At 33.6% G+C, this 21,077-nt stretch overlaps 1 protein-coding gene across 10 annotated transcripts; it reads left to right on the top strand.

Moving 5' to 3' along the window:
• The first annotated feature begins 239 nt into the window (after positions 1-239).
• cora (erythrocyte membrane protein band 4.1 like coracle) lies at positions 240-20,655 on the top strand. Of its 10 annotated transcripts, none has more exons than XM_069116310.1 (15): positions 240-408; positions 10,351-10,518; positions 10,609-10,756; positions 10,845-11,139; positions 11,218-11,556; positions 11,646-11,818; positions 11,937-12,076; positions 12,880-12,966; positions 13,501-14,226; positions 15,583-15,786; positions 16,284-16,391; positions 16,569-16,679; positions 17,182-17,286; positions 17,874-18,083; positions 18,153-20,655. In XM_069116310.1, the coding sequence occupies exons 2-15, from the start codon at positions 10,360-10,362 to the stop codon at positions 18,330-18,332; spliced, it is 2,985 nt and encodes a 994-aa protein (XP_068972411.1). In that variant the 5' UTR covers positions 240-408; positions 10,351-10,359; the 3' UTR covers positions 18,333-20,655. The 10 variants fall into 10 exon arrangements, with proteins under 10 accessions (XP_068972411.1, XP_068972409.1, XP_068972414.1 ...); XM_069116308.1 differs by having other exon boundaries at positions 10,346-10,518; XM_069116309.1 differs by lacking the exon at positions 240-408 and adding an exon at positions 466-708.
• The last annotated feature ends 422 nt before the right edge of the window (positions 20,656-21,077 follow it).

Genomic DNA, 21,077 nt, shown 5'->3' with positions numbered 1-21,077 from the left:
GGATAGCTCCTTAATTTTAATTCCAATCGCTACTAACGTCGTAATCTTATTCTACATCAAATAGGTAACATCACGCATCTGACACAAAAATGAGAAAATGGTTTCTCTATTTATCGACTGTTGGAATTTTTTTACCGGCCGTCAAGATTACAGCTCAGCTGCTGCTATCTAGTGGAGAAAATGCGTCTAAACCGGGGCGTACTCGCTTGATTGCGTCATAAGAGAAACTGATTTTCCTACGTAGTCAGCCATATTGACTCGCGCGTAAGGACATTGAAAGCAGTTCCATATTCGTTGTGCTCACGGTTTGAATTAAATAGTGCATTGTTATCACGGAAATTTTCTAATCCAGTTGCATTTTCTATGAACTGTGATTGCTCGCTGTGCGAAGAATTGGGAAATATTAAGGTATGTAAGCAATAAATATTTGTACTCGTGAGGGGACTATTTGAAAATGGTGCGAGTATGGGCCGTGGCCGCATCCAGCGTCGTCCCGCGATTCGACGGACCTGTTTCGTATTCGTAGCCGTCGGTGGAATTGGAACAAGAGTTGTTTATGTGCTTATGGTAGGAAGTAATCCGTTATCTGCTGGGGAAAAAAACAATTAGTGCTTCAACCCTGTGTACATTTTTTCTTATTATATCTTTATCTCTGATTTTCTCATCGTGGTGCATTATTTAAGAAAAAATCGCGTCTATATCCTATAGGTAAGTTTATTAGTTTTCAGATTTCATTTATTACTTTCGTGACACACTGTAACAACGTTTTCTTCGACAGTATTAAATCATTTTAAGATATTAGACATGAAATTAGTAACAAATTTATACAGTTTTCAACTTAATGCCGATGAACTAGAATGCATGTTTTTAAATACCAATGTTTACTATCATTTTACAGAAGTACATATGTATATACCGACTGTTACATAGTGATTAAATTTCTGTCATTTTATTACGAATGTCTCATTGAATTTTTGTATAAAAGTTGATATTGTAAAAAGAATATGTATTATTCACATAATCTCCAGTGATGTCAAAGTATATAATGGAAAGAATAACATCTATCCATTGTTATACATGTTACTAAAAATGTCGAAGATATTGATACGTAAATATTTCGTACTCTACATATATATATGTTTCAATCAACAGTATACGGAAACATCTGCTTGGTCCGGTTGGTAGAAATTTCCGATACAACGTTTATATCTACTATCGTAGTGTTTTTCTTAAATTGCATGAATATTACATCGTGCAGCATGTGAAGCAGTGTTTAAAAACTAAACTAAAACTATTGATCTGTATACTAAAAAAGATATACTACACAGATACAATTTAGATCGAGACGATTTAATGAAAATAAATAAGCATATAGTCACAATTCTGTGTCTATCTTAGTAAAATTCAATATGTATACTTTACCAAATAAACCTGTATATTTTTAGTAATTGCAAAGACCATAGTCTTACCATTTCAACAAGTTTGTTACATCTAGTGTTAAATTTGTAACAAAATTTGTTAGGTTGTATAATGATATATCGCTGTGTACCAGAAACTATTCGATTAAAGTAATCTAAGAATTCTGACAGACAAATGGAATCGATAGAGTCAAGATTGAATACATTCTTTGTGTGCCATGTATCGTATTTCGTCAGAAAGACTATGTATCCATTTTTTTGTGAGTCGTGGTACGAGACGCGCAGAATCCGTTGGAAATCGGTGTTGAGCGAAAATTAAGAAAATTACGCTGTCACTAAACCGAGAATAATTGACAAATTTTAAATAACACCGTGCAATTTATTTCCATTATCGTATCATTCCCGCTTTCATGCGCGACCCTGAGGCTAAAGTGCTTTCCCGAAGTGTGCCACACGCTTGGTACTTTGCCATGCACACTCTCTCTTTCTCTCTCTTACTTTGTACTGTAGATTCAATCAAACAAGGAAATTTCCAGTGATTTGTCGAACTTGATAAATTTTTTAATTATCTGCTGGTTCTTTTATCGAAAATCTATAGCCTTTGGAATCTATGATTTAAAATTATACGTTAGATGTGTATAGATTGTCACTCAAATTATTCTAAAACTATGAATATTTTTAACAAATGATTTTATTGCTATTAGAGCTACATACTGTAGAATAGTATGGTATGATAGAATTAATTTCTAAAAATTGATACAAATAACAAAATTAATATCTATATATAAGTCATCAGATACGAAAGAATTTTGTTGCTTTAGATGACATCGATGACTCATATGATTTTACCTTCTACGAGACCTTTTGTTCGAGCTTTGGGATTTCGTCATTTTGCCGGCGAATGCTTGTTACGATCAATTAGGTCAATTATGCACTTTGTCACAGAAATGCCAGCTTTTCGAAACATCCATTAGCCCGGTTGCGTTTCTAGCTCTTGCCAATGATCGATCAGAGCTTTCTTTTCTGCATTTCAATCCACATACATACATATATGCATACGTTCTTAAAACTCTCTGCAACGACAACTATTTTTCGCGTTATAAAATTTTCTTCGTATGTGTGATACAGATTATTCCATTTTATGTGACAACATGAAATCAAAGAAATATTTCAATCATTCTAATCGGTTCAAATTATACATAGTAGCGGAGACTAGCTAACACGTAGATTAACCAATGTAAGTATAGATACCAGCGTGTATTTAGGATTATTGCCTCAAACGATGCATACCCGTTAACCAGAGCAAGGAAGTATATTCACGAGCGATGCGTGTAGGGAGGTGTGACGTTGATAGGAGGTGATACACGACACGACCAAAGTTACAATGAACTTGGGGGAACTGAGCTTACACACCGGTGAAATACACCGTATAATGTGGCTTTCTCCCATACACACGGAGCTGCGTGCACGTGAACTATGACACAAATCCCGTTCAAATGTCTTGACTATTCAAATTCTCAAATTGATAGCAAATCGATAGACAGATTTTTAGTTATATACTTTGCAAAACATTATGAAAATGAGACGCATTGCGTTTTGTACAGCCTGTTCAAAATAAAATGTTTGTTAAAGAAATGTAAATATAAGAAGAATGATCTACTTTGTAATTGTGTAAAAGGATTAGGTAGTTCAGGTTTAGAAAGTACACGAAATTTAGTTCAGATTAGTCAAGTTATTCGAATCGAAAGTGTTTGATGAACTTAAATAACTTCAAGCTTATGGTTATATAAGTTTAGTTAATTAAAATCACTTGAATTTAAAACACGATTAGTTTTAGTAGTAAAGATTCAGTATGAACGCAAAAAGAAACCATTCAGAAAAGACCGACGTACTCATAAAAATTCATATATCAATTTGTTGTTACATCGAGTAAATAAGTAACACGCGATTCGTTGGTCGACCGATACATCGGAGAATGAGTAGCATTCATCGCGAACGATAATCGGTGCTATTATCAGACACTTTTATCAGTCTATTGACACTCAGTCGGTATTCTTATCAAGAAATTCCATATTCAATAAAAATTTAAACACGTGGATCCATATTAGTTCGTGTGATATAATAATAGTATCTAACAGTTTCAGGCGTATCACACCTGTTAGCATAGTAGCGTATATATTCCGCGTGGTTGGCCGATTCACGTAAAATTTAATTGTACGGCTGGCTGGCACTCGCGTACTATGTATGTATCTGTCTTCCGTAAAGCAATCGCCGGAAGTATTGGCGTTCCCCGCGCGAAAGAAACACGAAAGATAAATGCGAACAAGGCGTGGCTACGATCTACGATCGTCACGTGCTCCGCTATACTATGATTGGCACTGTAATTTGTGATCAACTTAAATAGTCGTTCGTGTAATCCTTCACGTACGACATTCAAAGCAACATGTAGAGCAACAACGTGCGCTTAAAACACATCGTATTCTTAGTTTGTATATTCACCACCGATTTATATTCTTATATACAGGGTGGTTGGTAACTGGTGGTACAAGCGGAAAGGGGGTGATTCTACGCGAAAAATGAAGTCGAAAATATAGAATAAAATTTGTTTTTTTTTTTTAATTTTTCCATCGAGGCAACGATCTACAGTGAGATCCGTTATAACGAGACGTGATAAAGTGCACGCGTACCGAGCGAGAATTCAAAGTCGATTTTCTCGAAAACAAAGCCTCAAACGAAAAATTTTTATTCTATATTTTCGACTTCTTTTTTCGCGTAGAATTACCCCCTTTCCGCTTGTACCACCCTGTATATATATATATTCTATCGGGCATTTTATGGGTTACACCATGTTCGCAGAATATATCTACCATACGTTTTAGCAACGCTTGTATCTCTCGATTAAATCGCGCATGTAATAATCAACGAGATACGTGCTTTCTTTCTTTCGCTTTTTCTATTTCCGTCATGGCCGCTTGGCGCATCTAATCGTTGAGAATATTTTCTCTTCGGCGAATCCCTGTGGCACGCAAAGCCTCGTTCAGTTAGTCAAGTTACTTGAATTGAAGATGCTCGGTGAATTCAATAAGTTGACTTCAAGTTTATGACCATACGAGTTCAGGTAGTCGAGTTGGAATGGTTTAATTCAAGCAACCTTACTTACAATATCTAAAGCCTTTAGACCAGTCTAAGTTATAAGAATTTAAGCAATTTAATAAGTAATTTAGAATAGCTTTTGCTCGTCGTATCTTGCGTATAGATTATCGTACTTTTCTAACTTTACAATATGATATGAAACAAAAAACTGGCTCTAGAAATCTAATTAAATTAAGAAATTAATAGAAATTGATTAGAATTGAACAGAAAAATTGAATGGGATCGATTGGATTAGCTTCCCGAAGACTCACATGTATAATTTAAGTAGATGTTACGATAAGATTATTATACGTATGTATGTCGAATTTTATTAAAGCTGAAAAATTTCTAGCACGCGAGATGTGCACAGTTTTGCAGGAATGGAACACTTCTGTGTTTCCACGAAGAAAGGGCATGGAATTAGGGTCGTGAGAGATTTGCAGATCGGAAAACTTTTCACTAACGGGGAACTTGGAATAAATATTCCGCGAGTGAAGGCGCGCACTGGGAACAGGGAACGATTTAACCATGAAAAAGCAGAGCGCAATAACGATGCAGAGTAACAGCATCGCAGCGTTATGGTAGGACACGGCCAATTATCTCAGTTTACGCGGGGAAAAAGTAGCCGTAAAAAAAGGCCATTGCCATTGTTGGCACCAAATCACTGTGAACTCAGAGAAACAAAACGGAAAGACTGCTCGTTTATGATTGCGTTTACGTTTGTACAAAGAAATTCTATTGTCCTCGTGAAAATTTAACGAATTCAGTAAAAACTGGTCGTTCTTTACACATACTGGAACATAAGTGGCATACTGACATATATAATATTTGTACTAACGTTCTTGAAATTCTTCTAAAATTGTATAGTGATCAAAATTAAAGATGACTCATGCGGCATGGTGTGTAACACGCGATCGAGGCTGTATTATACGTTTTCGTCGTGAACGAGCTCTCGAGCTTTTAATTCTACGCGCACGTAACAGACTCCTCTTTGAACACTTGTGAACGAATCCTCGTGTAAAAATACACGAGGGAGTCGTAGCGCGGTGTTTAATTAAAGTTCGAACCTTTCACTCATTCTCCAATCTAACGCACACGAGGTCGCTTATTCTTTAGCTCGAGAACGTAATTGCTGGTTAATTTCGCCAGTTGAAATTACGAGGCGAGGCGTTTGCTTGCTCCTTCGACTGAATAAATCTACTTGCAACCAGCGGAAAAGAGCGTAGGGTAAAATTCATAGGTCTGATTTGAACGAACGAGAGAGGCAGAGAAGAATCGGTATATCCTGGTTGGTAAAATTTTCGACGACGTTTTTACAGCTTTCAGGCCTTTAATTTCACGCATCAAAGAATCTTCCTCGCCCTCTGTGTCTGTTTCCCCTGCTCTTGTCTTCTCACCCCTGCAATTCCTACTATTGAAACTCGCGACAGAGGAAGACCTACGATGAATGCCGCTGCGAACGCGATGAAAGAAAGGGTTGAACGAGAGAAGGAGATAAACGCACGGGGAACCCCGTTGTTTTCGATCGGTGAAGCGGGACGCGTCTGCACGACACCGATAAAAATTCTCTTAAATTGTGTACGCACCCTCGCGAATGAATCGACTCTACGGTTAAATCTGCGCCTGTCTCTATCACTATGAAAAGTCACCGTCACTCCATCGTTTCTCGCGAAAACGAGCTCTGATTCTTTCTTCCCCTTCACCATAATTTTCACGCGCGAGAGATTCGTTCTACTCGTTAATCTCCCTCGACGTCAGATTCTCCTGAGGCGAGCAGCAGGTCTGCTTTCTGGTTGAGATCTAAATTTCTTAGAGACGTCGTAAAAAATCTTCCTAAAAACTTTCTTGGAAGAGAATCGTAGCTGACGAAGGGTAGTAAAGTGCGAACGTTTATGTAAATTTACATTTTTATGAACAAAATGAACGAGGTGGTACCTGAGCAGAGATTTGTTTCACGTTAGATATTTTATATCTATATGTTTGTGTATTAAGAGCAGCTTAAAATATTCGCAGTGTAGTAACAAGTGGTGTATTTTCGTAACACATCGAATTTTTTTACCTCTTGGAAGATCAGGTGGTTGGCAGGAGGACAAGCAGAGTTCCTTTTTCTCTTTCTAGCCGTATCAGTTGCATGGTTAGTAGCCATAAGTTTGGCCATACTTCAGCAGTCGTTTGTTACCACTTACCGGCCGGAAAATTGTGAGCTGGCAAATGAGCTACTCCCAAGTCGCAATGATCAACTCAACGCCTTTTATCATAAACTTCTGAATTTTATCAGAGCATTAAGATTAGAATATAAATTTACAGGAACCAAGCGATTTGTCATGATAGAGATAATCAGAGATTCGGCTTCCGTATGATTTAAATATCGCTCGTTGAAACGTCGATCGATCAAACATCCCCTAACGGAGGTTGATACTTGCTTCTCGTGTCTCTGGAAGAACCACGTGCATTTTTATCGATTCGTCGAGGACACAATGTCTCACACGCGAACCGGAAACTCGTATTAGGTAGAAGTCGACGTCGACACAAGGGATTTAAATGCCAGCATTTGAAACGATCGGGTCCACTTGTGCTCGAGTTGGAGCACCGTGTATTCATTCACGTACAGTTGCGAAGTACCACCACCATTGGGTTAATAAACCCTGTGGTGCATGCATATGCAAAGCTGACGTGTTTTCTAATGACATCCTCTGCGCTTCGTGCTCTTCCGCAAGTACAGTTTGCGGTATGATTTCGTCGATTCGTTAACTGCGTGCCTCGGTATTCGATGTGGTACACCTTGATAGTTAAATTACTAAAACGATGTATTGCCTTCCGTTAAAGTTTCGTTAATTGAGAATTATGATACAATGCATATGGGTATCCTTTCATTTCTCGTATGTTTCATTAACCTTACGATCTTAACTATAGACTACTCGTTTTTGAGAGGAGTTTGAATTTTTATTTCATTAGTGCAATTCAACGGAGAATTTTGGAAGTTTTAGCATTTAAGTATCTTCGATTGTAAAGAAACTTCAACAAATAAATACGTGAGAAGTTTAGAGCAGAAGTGAGAAAAATTTGCAAATGCAAATTTAAACAAACTGGTGATTTAATGAAATAGCGAAGTAGTGGCTAGTAAAATAGTGACAAGGCTGCGAACATCTATAGGTAAAGGTGAAGGTCGCGACCGAGGATTAAAAAGCTATTTCTTGATTCTAATTTCATAGAAGAGTTTTTGCATGTTTACTTGTCGTTTGAATAGTAATTGATTTTTTCAATCAGATATACTAACTTTCTGTCTCGTATTTTCTTCCATTACCGCATCATTTAGGAATTTGCGCAAACTTTAGTAAATTTCAGTCTCGCAGATGGAATAAATAATTCCGTGCAACCGGTCAGAACTTCGATCTCATCTATTTTTATCAAGGTGGAGCAACGCGCCTCGAAAGTAATTCTGCGCCGCCGTATCTCTAGAGGTATGAATTCATTCATTAAAGACGATAGCTCTTTAATGCTTATGGAGGATGAGACGGTTGTCCACTCAGTCTCACCGAACGTGTGTACACGATAGTTGTGGGCGTGTGTCGTGGATCACGCGACCCTCGTTTACAATAAAACTCTTTGACACACACGGCCAAATGAAACCCACGCGTTTCTTGAAAGGATCTCTTCGCGACGTCGACGAAAAAACCGAATTCTTTCAAACCGGCTCGCTCCATTCAACAGGCCTTTAAACTTTCAGCTGACCCGTTAGCAAAACGAGACGATCGACCGGTTTCTTCTACGTGTCTCGTGAATCTATGCTGTCCGTTTTAAGTTTCCAATGTTTCTTTGGTATCTATCACGGCCTGGAACGTGGCCTGCGCAGACGGTTGAAAACCACGTCTCTTACCTAGTATTTCTGGAATATCGTTGATTCACTTAGTCAAGGCTTTAATCTGGTCGATCTTATTAGAGTATATGTGTATACGTATATATGTATAATATTGGTCAACACGTCATTGTGCCTGTTAACCGAGATATTACTTCATCGTGCAGTAAAGAGTAAAGAGTACTGTAAAGGACGTCTGCTTCGAGCGATGACGACATCAGACTTGTCGAACTTGCACCGCCACGTATCTCTATTTCTATGAATTCCAGCACGATTTCTGTGATCTCTACGTGTTGTATTTAAAAGTTGAATACCGTTGAATCATAGATATTCAATGCATCGCACCTGTCTCTATACCACACGACTAATTTTATCATTTGTCTAATAAAATCTGTGATGCAGGAAGTTTCTTCTATTCTATGTCAGAGTATAGTTATCAAAGGAGTTTACTCTTTCTTTTTTTCATCTTTTTTTTCTGCTCGCTGTTCAGTTGTAACGTTACGCAACAATGCAACAGAGTTCAGATTTATGTAATTACTCTTTTGTTGGGATCGATGGTTGCGTGTCTGTGTAACGAGATATTCGGACAGAATTGAACGTTAAACCGTGATTTCCGTTTTAATGATAATGCACGCGGGTCTCTCCCTTTGTGTATTTGCTCGTGCGTGACTCATGGGACGCTCTCGGCTCCTCAAACTATCGCGAAAACTTCGGGGAATCACTGCGAGTGCATTTTTTCGCTCGCTCTCTTGCAGCAAGGCTGTACTAATGGTATTTGCAACGACGAACGGCGTCCTAGTATGTCTCTGATTCCATGCAATTGAGGTTGAATTACTATTTGCTCTCCGGCATTGCATAAGGGACTATGCTCAGAGCTACAGACCTGTGCTCGTCGATTTGAATACTATGTATATGGTCTCAGCAGACCGTGTCGGTCAGGGTCATGCTGCACATTATTTTCATGGCTACTTTTTACTTGGAAAAGATCAATTCTGGATTTCGAAGGATTTTTACGCTCGATGCTTTTTTATTCGAAACCCTTTACCATCGATTCTACGCTCGAAACACGTTCTCTTCGGTTGATTGTTGAACAGACGCGATGTTTTTATAGCAACTTTATCACGTCTAACAATACCTGCCTTGTGTATTTTGGTAGGCTTGGTGTTATAAATATCGCCGGCTTATTGGCTTTGTATCGAGATATCTTGCGTGGACGTGTATTACCTTCTATCTGTCTCACTCAGAAGGCGAACGACCTGTGACAAATGCGCACACGTGTCTCTGTTGCACGTAACTGCAACTTGTTCTCAAACTTTTTGCGAAATCATTTGTCTAGTAGTTTCTTTCTTTGGCGTATGTCGACGATATTGGCGGATCCTAGACGTTGTAGAAACTCGTGCCGTTGGGATCTAGGTACTCGATGTAACAGTACATTCTATCTACAATGTTTTCCTTTTACTGTCTGGAGACCTCGAAGATAGAAGCGAGCATGTTGCGTATATGCATTAGATGATAAAATGAGCAAACGTTCAGATCGTTACAAGAAAGAAATGAGTTTTTATTGCGGAAGATCTCATTCAAATTATACACTTGTATAAAGTAGTAAATAATTTCAAAGTACATACTTCGTTGTCTTTAATGTTATTTTTTTTCCTGATATTTTCCTTATAGTTAACGAGATAGGAGTTGGGGTGTTTTATAGACCGGGGTATGTGTAACTCGAAGAGCTCCGGCAAATATTGATTATTTCTCTACATGGCACCCTCTGGTCTAGACGGGATCTATACTCGAATATACTGAACCAACACGCAATATTATTTCTTTGATGTAGTTGACGATTAAGAAAGCAAATCTATTTAGAGGATTAATTCATGTGTCGTTGATAGCAAAGTAAGGAACCTGCTATATAACGTGGATTAACGCGCACAAATCTTCTTAGCACAGGATTGAAATATGCCGGAGGAACAGAAGTCCGCTGGTAGTCAACCAGAGGTAACGGCAGAAAATGGGACTGGAACAAACTCGCCGACCAAAAGTCCAGTGAGCAAAGGCAAAACAGCTCTTGCAAGAATCACTTTGCTAGATGGAACCGTGAAAGACTTCCACATAGATGTAAACTATCAAATTTTTCTTTCATCCTTCCAGAAGAATGAGTTTCCTCGACGTTGACGAAAACCGTATGAGAAATTGATTTTGTTCCAGAGGAAGGCGAAAGGCCAAGAATTACTTGACATGATATGTCAGAGTATGAATTTGATGGAGAAGGATTATTTTGGCCTTATTTACGAGGACAGACACGATTTGCGAAACTGGTTAGATCTGGATAAAAGAATCGCAAAATTTGTGAAAAGTACGTAGTTTTCTTTTCTCTTTCTTTTTCCTCGTATATTATGTGATATCATTGTTGGAAGCAATTTGTGTTGGTTTTATCTCTGCAGACGAACCGTGGAAATTTAATTTCGAGGTGAAGTTTTATCCTCCGGACCCAGCCCAATTACAAGAAGACATAACTCGTTATCAGCTATGCCTTCAAATTAGAAACGATATTATCACAGGCCGTTTGCCGTGTTCGTTTGTAACTCATGCTCTTCTAGGTTCATATTTAGTTCAATCAGAAGTCGGAGATTACGACCCAGACGAGCATGGCCGTACATATTTAAAGGATTTCAAATTTGCCCCTAATCAGACTCCAGAGTTAGTGGAGAAAGTAATGGACCTTCATAAAACGCATAAGTTAGTCTCGTTAAATGATTAGCCATTTATCCAAATGATAGTAGAATTAATAATAAAGAAAATTTCACTAATTTTTAGAGGTCAAACACCCGCGGAAGCAGAACTCCATTATCTCGAAAATGCAAAAAAGTTAGCGATGTATGGAGTTGATCTTCATCCTGCTAAAGATTCTGAGGGCGTGGATATAATGTTAGGTGTATGTTCATCGGGTCTTCTCGTCTATAGGGACCGATTAAGAATCAATAGGTTTGCTTGGCCAAAGATACTAAAAATCTCGTACAAAAGGCATAACTTTTACATAAAGATTAGGCCGGGTGAATTTGAGCAATTTGAATCGACGATTGGTTTCAAATTAGCTAACCATAGAGCTGCGAAAAAGTTATGGAAAGTATGTGTAGAACACCATACTTTCTTCAGGTGAATAATTATCTAATAATGATTTTAAGTAGCATAAAATATATGAATAAAGGTAAAGTATAAGATAAAGTAATATACACATTTTTTAGGCTCATGAGTCCTGAGCCTGTAAAGAAAGTCGGTTTGATACCACATCTGGGTTCTCGTTTCCGATATTCAGGAAGAACTCACTACGAGACAAAGAAGACTCCCATTGATAGACAACCTCCACAATTCGAAAGATCTTTAAGTGGTCGTCGTCCTACATCTCGTAGTATGGATGGTAAAAAGACTTCTGATACTTATTAACTTTAGACGCAATATGCAGCCAGTGCCGTTTTGACACTTTTGTCGCAAAGTTATCACTTTAAGATTTTGAAAGGTATGTGTGCATTATACAGCGTTAGGGGGTCCTAAACAAGTTGAATCTTATGGTTCAGAACCAAGTAAGAGGCATACAATGAGCTATGAACCTGAAATGATTCCTGACATGGAGCATATAGATCAACGGCCTAGTCCAATAAAAAAACAGAAAGAAAAGGTAAAAAAGAATACATTTAAATATATCAAACATAGTAATAGTTAGTAGAGGATGCATGGAATCGTCATGCAAATTGAAAATTATTCCATGAGAAATTCTTTTAAAGGCAATATTTCTGCGGTCTACGCTTTCAAACAAAGCTTTTTTCTAAAGAGTTTATTGTATAATAATAAGTTCAACTAATTAATTACCTTTATTGTTATCATATATAATCATTCTTTTTAAGTACTATTGAAATCCTAATTACATTATACAACGGAGAAATTGTAGAACATCAATTGGTTCACGTATAAGCAAGAGATAACATATTTCATAAAAAGTTGGAATTAATCGTTATGCACTATTGTTTTTAAGTCAAACGGATAATATCTGTAGACATGGCATGTTGATAAGTTTTTGTGTGCCATGTATTAGAGATAGTTGAATGCATTAGATATCTAATACGTTTACTCCAAAATTATCAAAACAAGTTGAATAATGCACATGCAAGTTAATTAACTTGAATTAAAAATTGCACATGTTAAGTTAAAAACTTGATGGGAAAGCCAAATTTAATATTGTTTCTATCCATTCTACATAATATTTGGTTAATTAACTTGTATATATTCATATGGACTTGAAATACTTTTATGCAAGAAACTTAGAAATGTGTAGATTTTATAAAGTTTTATCTTACAATTATTATCGGAAATTGAACACATGGCATTTGTATGTAATAATTTAATTTCACAAATTTGAATTCAATATTCACATCCTAGTGCTTCAACCATAAAAACTAACTGACACCTAACTAACACCGGTAGCTCTCACGCAAAACAAGTGCTGGAACAACATCAGCTAGCAGTACCAGTAGTCTGGAAGGAGAATATGATGCAGATCGTGGCAAAAAGGTATAGAATTTCACCTGGAACATACTGTCATGCATTAACCAACATACTTTTATCTATATTAATGTATGTGACCATTTGGTGTTTTCCTTTTTTTTCGGTGCATGTTGCTATCTTTTATTTATTTTTTGCAAACATTATACGGCCATCGCCTCAAAGTTGAATTTCTCAAATTTTTTAAAATTTCTTTTATCATACATCACATGAGCATACGCAGGCGCAAATATTTTAATAAGCTATTAAACTGCGCTAATGCTTATGTTAGCATGCACATAACGATCACTTTATATAATGATTTATGTCAAGAAACATTCAAGCAAAGAAATGTACCATAGATACAAGTAAATTCTTCAGGAAAGTATATTCATCTAAAAAAATTAACAACAGATATTTTTTTGAGAGCGCAGACCGTAATTAGTTATCCAGCATGAAATATACGCTAAGAGAATGTGAAACACGTAGTTTATAATAGCTTAGCGATAGAACTGAATCGTGCTTATTGCATGAAGCGATGTGTGACTATAAATTTACTTATAGAAACCGGTCGGAGGAATTGCGGTCCTACCGCCCGGTGGTCTATTTAAGAAGAAGAAGGATAAGAAAAACGAAAGCGAAAAGGAAAATCATAATGATCTCAACAATTCTGATTTAATAAATGAAAGTGCTATTATTGATAACAACGACGTGAAGTCACCCAATAAAAAAGAATCGAAAAAGAAAGATAAGGAAACACTAGAAAAAAGTGACAAGAACGAAATAAAGTCACCTAGTAAAAAAGAATTGAAAAAGAAAGAAAAGGAAACACCAGAAAGAAGCGCTTTTATTGATGAATTAAAGTCACTCACTAAGAGAGATTTAAAAAAGAAAGATAAGGAAATGCTAGAAAAAAGTGCTACTCTTGACAACAACGAAATAAAGCCACTCAGTAAAAAGGAATTGAAAAAAAAAGAAAAGGAAATGTTAGAAAAGAAAGACAAGGAAATTTTAGAAAAGAAAGACAAGGAAATGTCAGAGAAGAAAGACAAGGATATGTCTGAAAAGAAAGATAAGGAACTGTTAGAAAAGAAAGACAAGGATATGTCTGAAAAGAAAGACAGTGAAACGCCAGAAAAAAAAAGCAAGGAAATGTCAGAAAAGAAAGGCAAGGAAACGCCAGAAAAAAGAGATAAGGAAATGCTAGAAAAAAAAGATAGGGAATCGTTAGAAAAGAAAGACAAGGAAACGTCAGAAAAGATAGATAAAGAAAAGAAAGACAAAATAAAGGTAAGTACAGTAGAATTTCATTTATCTGAACACGTTGGAGGATAAACTTCATATAATAGGAATAATAGGATTCTTTTTTATTGATTATTTTCACTACTTATGAATTGTTATAGATGTTTATATAATTGGAGTAGCACTCGGAAGTAGTCTAGATAATTAATTGTAGATAATTAACGTGGTGTTCTATTAATAATAAATGTAAAATAATGTAAGATAAGTAATGTCGAATGCTATAAAGATTATTTGATACGCAACTGATATACAAAGTATTAAATACATCATAAAGTGTTTAAATAATTTTATTTTCTAATAAAGTATGTCATAGTATTTTGGCGCTATAAACAAAACATACAAAATTTACCTAGTATTCAATGTGTTCATTAGACATTACCTAGAATTTTGTTCTAATAAATGAAATTTTGAAATGTTATAATGAACAATCCAATTATGTGAACTGTTGGTTCCCTTTAATGGGTTCAGATGAATGAAGTTTCACTATAGGTTCTATTTGCACTGTATGATATTTGCATAAACAATTTAGAGTATTTAATTTGCCACATTGTATTGCTGTTCCATTTTTCCCTAAAATTTGTCCTTCCTTTATTAGTATGTGTTTTCACTAAATGTTGATTGAGTACTAGAACTATATTATATATCTCATCTTCAATGAATTCCTTTTTATGCCCCTAATTTCTTGATTTACGAGTTTATCAATTTTAGTTGTAATATATCCCTATTGATTTTCTAATTTGAGGTTATTTTTATCTAATGGTTTATCATTCTTGGTATGAATAACATTTACTTCCAAACCATCTGGAGGTAATAAAATGTCAAAGTTCCTTCATAAAATTTAAAGTATTAATAAACACCATACTTGGTTGGTAATTAGCACTTTCTTATTAGTGTGCAACAGACATAATGTCCAATAAACATTACTGGTGCATTCTTATCAATGTTTGGTATTTGCTGTTCACTCATTTATATAGATTCCACATAATTGAGACTAGGAAATCTGAAAGAGGAGTTTCAGATTCTTTGGATTTTCTTTTTTCTGTTAATACTACTTAGTACTTTATTCTCTTCATCAGGCACATAATTAAAGCCAAATCTTCCTCACCTGCAGTAGTTAGTAGATACAACTCTATTTCTTTCATACGAAAGTTTAAGTAAACGATCTTCTAATTGGAAAAATTTCGATTTCTTTGTAATTGTGGCAACTCTGAGGTATTTTTCGTCTCTTCCATACTTGATTTTTGAGTCAAGAATTGTCCTATTTACTTTTCTGACACAGATTCTTCTGTGTCATCTTCGTCCTTTGACTCTTCTAGTTCTACATTATACTATACTATTTTAAAGGATATACGGGATGTAATAAAACCATTTTCCTCAAAAACGAAGAAAATTTTAACTTCAAGCACTACCCCAACAATAGTGAAAACCACAACTAAACAATCTGTAGTGAAGGATCAAGAAGGTGTGACACAAAACATAGAAGAAAAAGTAGAAGATCTTACACCTGGAGGCACAGGCCAAGTAACTGTTTCTACACAAATTAATAAGGTGATGAAACTTTTAAAACTATCCATGATATTAAGATACATAAAGTAAAGGAAAAGATATTGTCAAAAAATTAGATCTTTTCATTTTTTCTCTTTTTTTTTAGTACTTTTTATTTAGCTTCTTCTTATGATTTTAAAACAATTTATAGTATCCATATCCCTTGATTAAATTTCTATTTATCCCAGCTTATTGAACTGTTTGAATGATATTTATTGAATGATATATTATGGTATATTGTGAGTAGTCTTATGATATAGATAGACTGTAGACATTGTTATATGATTCTTAGATATTAATTATTTAAATACTGCATGTAAGAAATATATGTCATTAATATAAGTAGCAAATGTGATTTTTAAACAAAGAAATTTTTTATTATCTTGAAAAAATATATAAAGATGTAACTTATTAATATTCCTCTATTTACTATAATTTTATATGTACATACATATTGCTGCTTTATTATAAGACATTAGTTACCTTGTAGTTGTATTTAGGCAGAGGCATCAGATGATGGTAGGGCCCCATACATGACAGCAACAGCTGTTACTACACGCACTGCTACAATGCATGAAGATCTTGAAAAAAATCAGAAAACCAGTCAGGTTTGTAATGTTATTATTCACGTTCTTAAAAAGTTTTAGATGACCTGCTTATTTGATTGCAATTTTACTCTACTTGTTCATACGTTGTATGTAAATATTTTTAACTCTTTTATATATATTTCATGATATTTTTTTCTATAAAGCTAGAATTATTTTTTTATATTTTTTTTATATTAGGTAGAGGAAAAAACTGTAGCACATACAACAGCAACCAGTGCAACAAGACAAGAACAGAGAGTGGTAACTCAAGAAGTTCGAACAACAAGTCATGTACTTTCTGGTGAACAGGTAATGATTCATTAACAGCTTAAAATGCTAAATATATCAAGCTCACCACTAATGGATGAAGCATGTAAGCATTTATGTAAGTGATAATAATCACATACCGTGTTTTGATTGATCCTAACATCAAATCATTTAGAATATGTTCCATGTTAGTAATATGGTCATTGCACATATATATTTAAATAATTTTCTTTAATATTTACGGAAATTCGGGTAATATCATGAAGCTTTTTGGTTTTTATAACATATATTTAATTTTAAGTGTATAATATTCATTTTTTGTGTAATATACATATTGATAAATAAGAAACATGCACATTTAGTAAGCATATCACGGTATCATATGTTTAAACAAAGGGATCATAAGTTTAGTATATCAATAATACTTAATTCATTCAGGATATTGGTTGACTAATAAAGTTTAACCAGTGCTATTTTTTATTTAATTATTTTTTTATTTTTGTAATTAATTTTGCCGGCTTGGTTAACACATTGCATGGTGTAGCTGTTCTCACGAAGGCTCAGTACATCCAGTTCAAGCAGTGATGATTCAGGTACTCCAATTGACCTTGAAGATGATCAACAGGCTTTCTACAACCAATATTATCAGGTAAATTTTTAGGATTGAAAATTACTAAAAAGTTATATTCTTTTAGAAACAAAATTTTTTGAGAATTTAGAAAATTTAGTTCTGAGGATGAATCTTCACAAAGGTACATGCTTAAATATGTTTACTGTACAAGAAATATGTCCTATAATGGATAAAAATTCTTAGAATAATTAGTAAACTATTAACGCCAATTTTTTCATATAGATTATATATTATTTAGATTATACACGGATACATCATATACTTTTAATCAATATTCATTTTACACTGATACTCATTTGTTGATATTCATAAAATCATAGTAAAAAACCTAATCTACTCATTATTTCAAAGGCACTGGTTTTAAGGTATTAACCATTAATCAATAAAAGTAACATAAATTCTATACTTTAATAATGCTTTGGTTCTTTGTATTATTTAATGTATTTATACTTGTAATATATTAATATAATTGTACAGTAATATACTGCAATATAACTGTTCAGTATATTATTTTTGCATTAGATATATTTTTGAACTCTTCTTTCTGAGAAGAGATAGAGAGAGAGAGAAAGAGACAGAAATATCATTTTATAAATTTAATTCAGGGTGATCCAGCTGGTGTTGTTGAAACAGAAACGCATGTTTACAAAGGAGAGCCAGAAAATAATGTAACAACAACTACCACAGTTCCACTAGTAGCAACTGAAACTAGAAAGGTAGCTGTTGAAAGTGAAGATGGTATGTACAGTGCAACCGGGGAAATAGTTAGTTCTCAGACAATATCCAGTAAAACTCGCACTGTTGAAACGATAACGGTAAGATTCGAAATTTTTTAATTTTTAATTGTTAGTATCTGTTAAGTGCATACGTGATTGAATTTTCAGTATAAAACTGAAAGAGATGGAGTTGTAGAAACTCGTGTAGAACAAAAAATTACGATACAATCAGATGGCGATCCGATTGATCATGATCGAGCTTTGGCAGAAGCAATTCAAGAGGCAACGGCAATGAACCCTGATATGACAGTAGAAAAGATAGAAATTCAACAGCAAACAGCACAGTAATTTGTAATACATCAAAATCACCTTTGTAAGAAGGGCACTCTTTGTCTAAAAGATATAATGCTCGTAACTTTAAAAAAGATAAAATAAAAAATTAAATTGATATATATATATTATGTATATCTTGGATATACAATGAATGGCAAATGATTTGACTCAGTTTTTGCTATTGCCAACATTTAATTAACCATTTTATCATATAAAAGGCTAATTAAAGCAACATTTATCATTTAATATATAAGAAACATTTCTTATAACAAATGTTGTTCAATGTCACGAGCTTCAACTTGATTAAAAATCAAGTTCTTACAAAAAGATGTCATGGTACATTGTACCATAAACAGCAGTGTTCATATTCAAAGTATGTATTATTTACATACTCAAAAACATAAATATATATTAAACATATTATGTATACATAGCTATATATATATGTAAACAAAAGCTAATTTGTTTATAACTATAAAAATATGACAGAGTGCCCACAAACTTACATCACTGCTTCACAGCGAACAAAATCATGATATTCACGCGATGTCTCATGTAATAAGCATATTAAGCTATTCATATAAAGTTCGTTTAAATAATGTTCAAATCTTGTTCAACAATATTAGAGGAATATTCAAAAGCTTAATTTTTTAAAATCTTTTGCAGATTTTCTGTTGTAATTTAAATTTCTAATTTTAAGACTTCGTCTATGAGCCTAATATAATAAAAAACATAAGAATTAAAACATCTTAAAAAACGTTTTGACAAGTCAAGCATATGTAACTGTAATATGCGTTTACATTAATATGCGTTTAAACTATATGAACATTATTATATATATATATATATATATATATAAGTCACTTGGAGAAGAATATATAGAAAGTAACAGTGGAAGACTTATAATATCTAAGTAAGAGACACACAAAATTTTTTTATAAGGCTTCGTATGATTTAAATGTAGCTTTTTTGCAATAATTTTTTGTATATGTTAATTATTTGTGACATATTTTTTTTAAAGTGGATATTACATAATGTTTACTGTATGACAAAGTCAGATTTCTCTAACTATGAAATATTAATATATACATTAAAATAAATACATATATATATATTATATATATGTACATGTACACAAACATTTATGATTATTTGGAAAAGAAAATAGAAATCTACAAAGTTTCCTTTAACTTATAGTATTATTATCCAGCAATGTAAATTGAAAGGGGATACACATTGTTAACATTGCTATTGTATACATCTTTTATTTAATAATTTAAAAATATGTATTTGGAAACTATGTAGATTTTCAAAATATACTTCAAAGATTATAAGATTTATTAGTAATATTAAGATAAAAAATCATATGTATGTAACTTCATACCAAGAGCTATGATGCATTGGTCAGCGTATATGTCTAAATTTAGCTGTAACTTTTGTAGTTTTAAGACTACAAGTTCATATAAGATTTTATTTGTTTAATAGGTTATTTAATTTTTGTATGAACAACACATAGATATTGCTAAGAAGGAGGAAAGGCTGATAACCTGAATTTACAATAAAATTATTAAGATGCAAGTTATACTTTGCAAAAATAAAGCTATATAAATATATAATGTTATAAATATTAATACATACCGCTGCTTCATATATTTATGTGTGAATAATATATACATATATATATTGTACATGCGTCAATTATGAAGCAACATTAAAATATGCATGTCACACTGTAGGAGGCTTGTTTATACCTTTGTTCTTTCAAGTGTTGATTAAAAAACGTCACTATATATTACGTTTGCATTTTGCACAAAGCATTTATTTTATGGTACTAAAAAATACGTTTCACATGTTAATAATAAAAAATCTTTTTACTATTCTACTTTTTACATAATACATAATAAAGTGAAAGAAATATTTACATATACATTAGTTTAATAGCTGTTTATATTTATTATATTTTTTCTTAGTGATTGTGAACTTTGTCCATGTACAGTACCAGTCAGTATTGTTATATTGTATTATGTCATTTTATACGTATAAATAAAAAACATTAAAATTTCTATAGAACAAAGGATAATCATAGACCGTCTACGTGCGAATTGCATTTCGTCTTATGTGTCACATTCTGTTATACGCTGGCAGCTAATGAATTGTTCAAATTTTATAAAATATATTGATCGTAATCTCATTTTACTTCATAGTATTAGTTTATATTTCAAATATGCTCAACAAGTACATTAGTTCTTATTTTTTTATTTATGAGCAGTTTTAGAAATTTCGTAAATCGAGTTTTATGTCTCGATATTATAAAAGGCAGTAAAATTATGTTGAAGAAGAAATTGATTTCCTACTTGTACCTTTTACACCATGTAATTCCATAATTTATATATTTGTTTTTATTGTATCTAACATTCCATGCTTATAGTGACTAACAAATATGTATTATAAAAGCCTGTGTCATTTAAAACTTATTTATTCGTTTATTCGTATTATTATATTTATCGTAATTTTATATTAGCTCTGCTTGAAGAGGTTTTTCATTACATTCAAATCATGTGCTTCGTGTGTTTCAGTTGTTACTCACAAAGTTAAGCTATAAAGATAAGATACAAATCTTCAAGCAGTGTACAAATGTAGTTAATAGTATTTTGTACTTTAATACTTCTGTGGTTCATTTAGTGATAACACGATGATTATAATATTATATACTTAATATTATAGTTATATAATATAATTATATAATAGTATTTTATGTGT

The sequence above is a fragment of the Bombus flavifrons genome, chromosome 7 (genome assembly GCF_040668555.2).
Source record: "Bombus flavifrons isolate JBK064 chromosome 7, iyBomFlav1_principal, whole genome shotgun sequence".
Classification (NCBI taxonomy): Eukaryota; Metazoa; Arthropoda; class Insecta; order Hymenoptera; family Apidae; genus Bombus; species Bombus flavifrons.
This window is presented reverse-complemented; position numbering and strand designations above follow the sequence as displayed.

Bases quoted from the DNA above. Each gene is read 5' to 3' on its own strand.
- cora (XM_069116310.1), top strand. From the start codon at position 10,360: ATGCCGGAGGAACAGAAGTCCGCTGGTAGTCAACCAGAGGTAACGGCA. The intron at 15,787-16,283 runs GTGATGAAACTT...AGTTGTATTTAG, and splicing joins TTTCTACACAAATTAATAAG to GCAGAGGCATCAGATGATGG. The intron at 17,287-17,873 runs GTAAATTTTTAG...AATTTAATTCAG, and splicing joins TCTACAACCAATATTATCAG to GGTGATCCAGCTGGTGTTGT.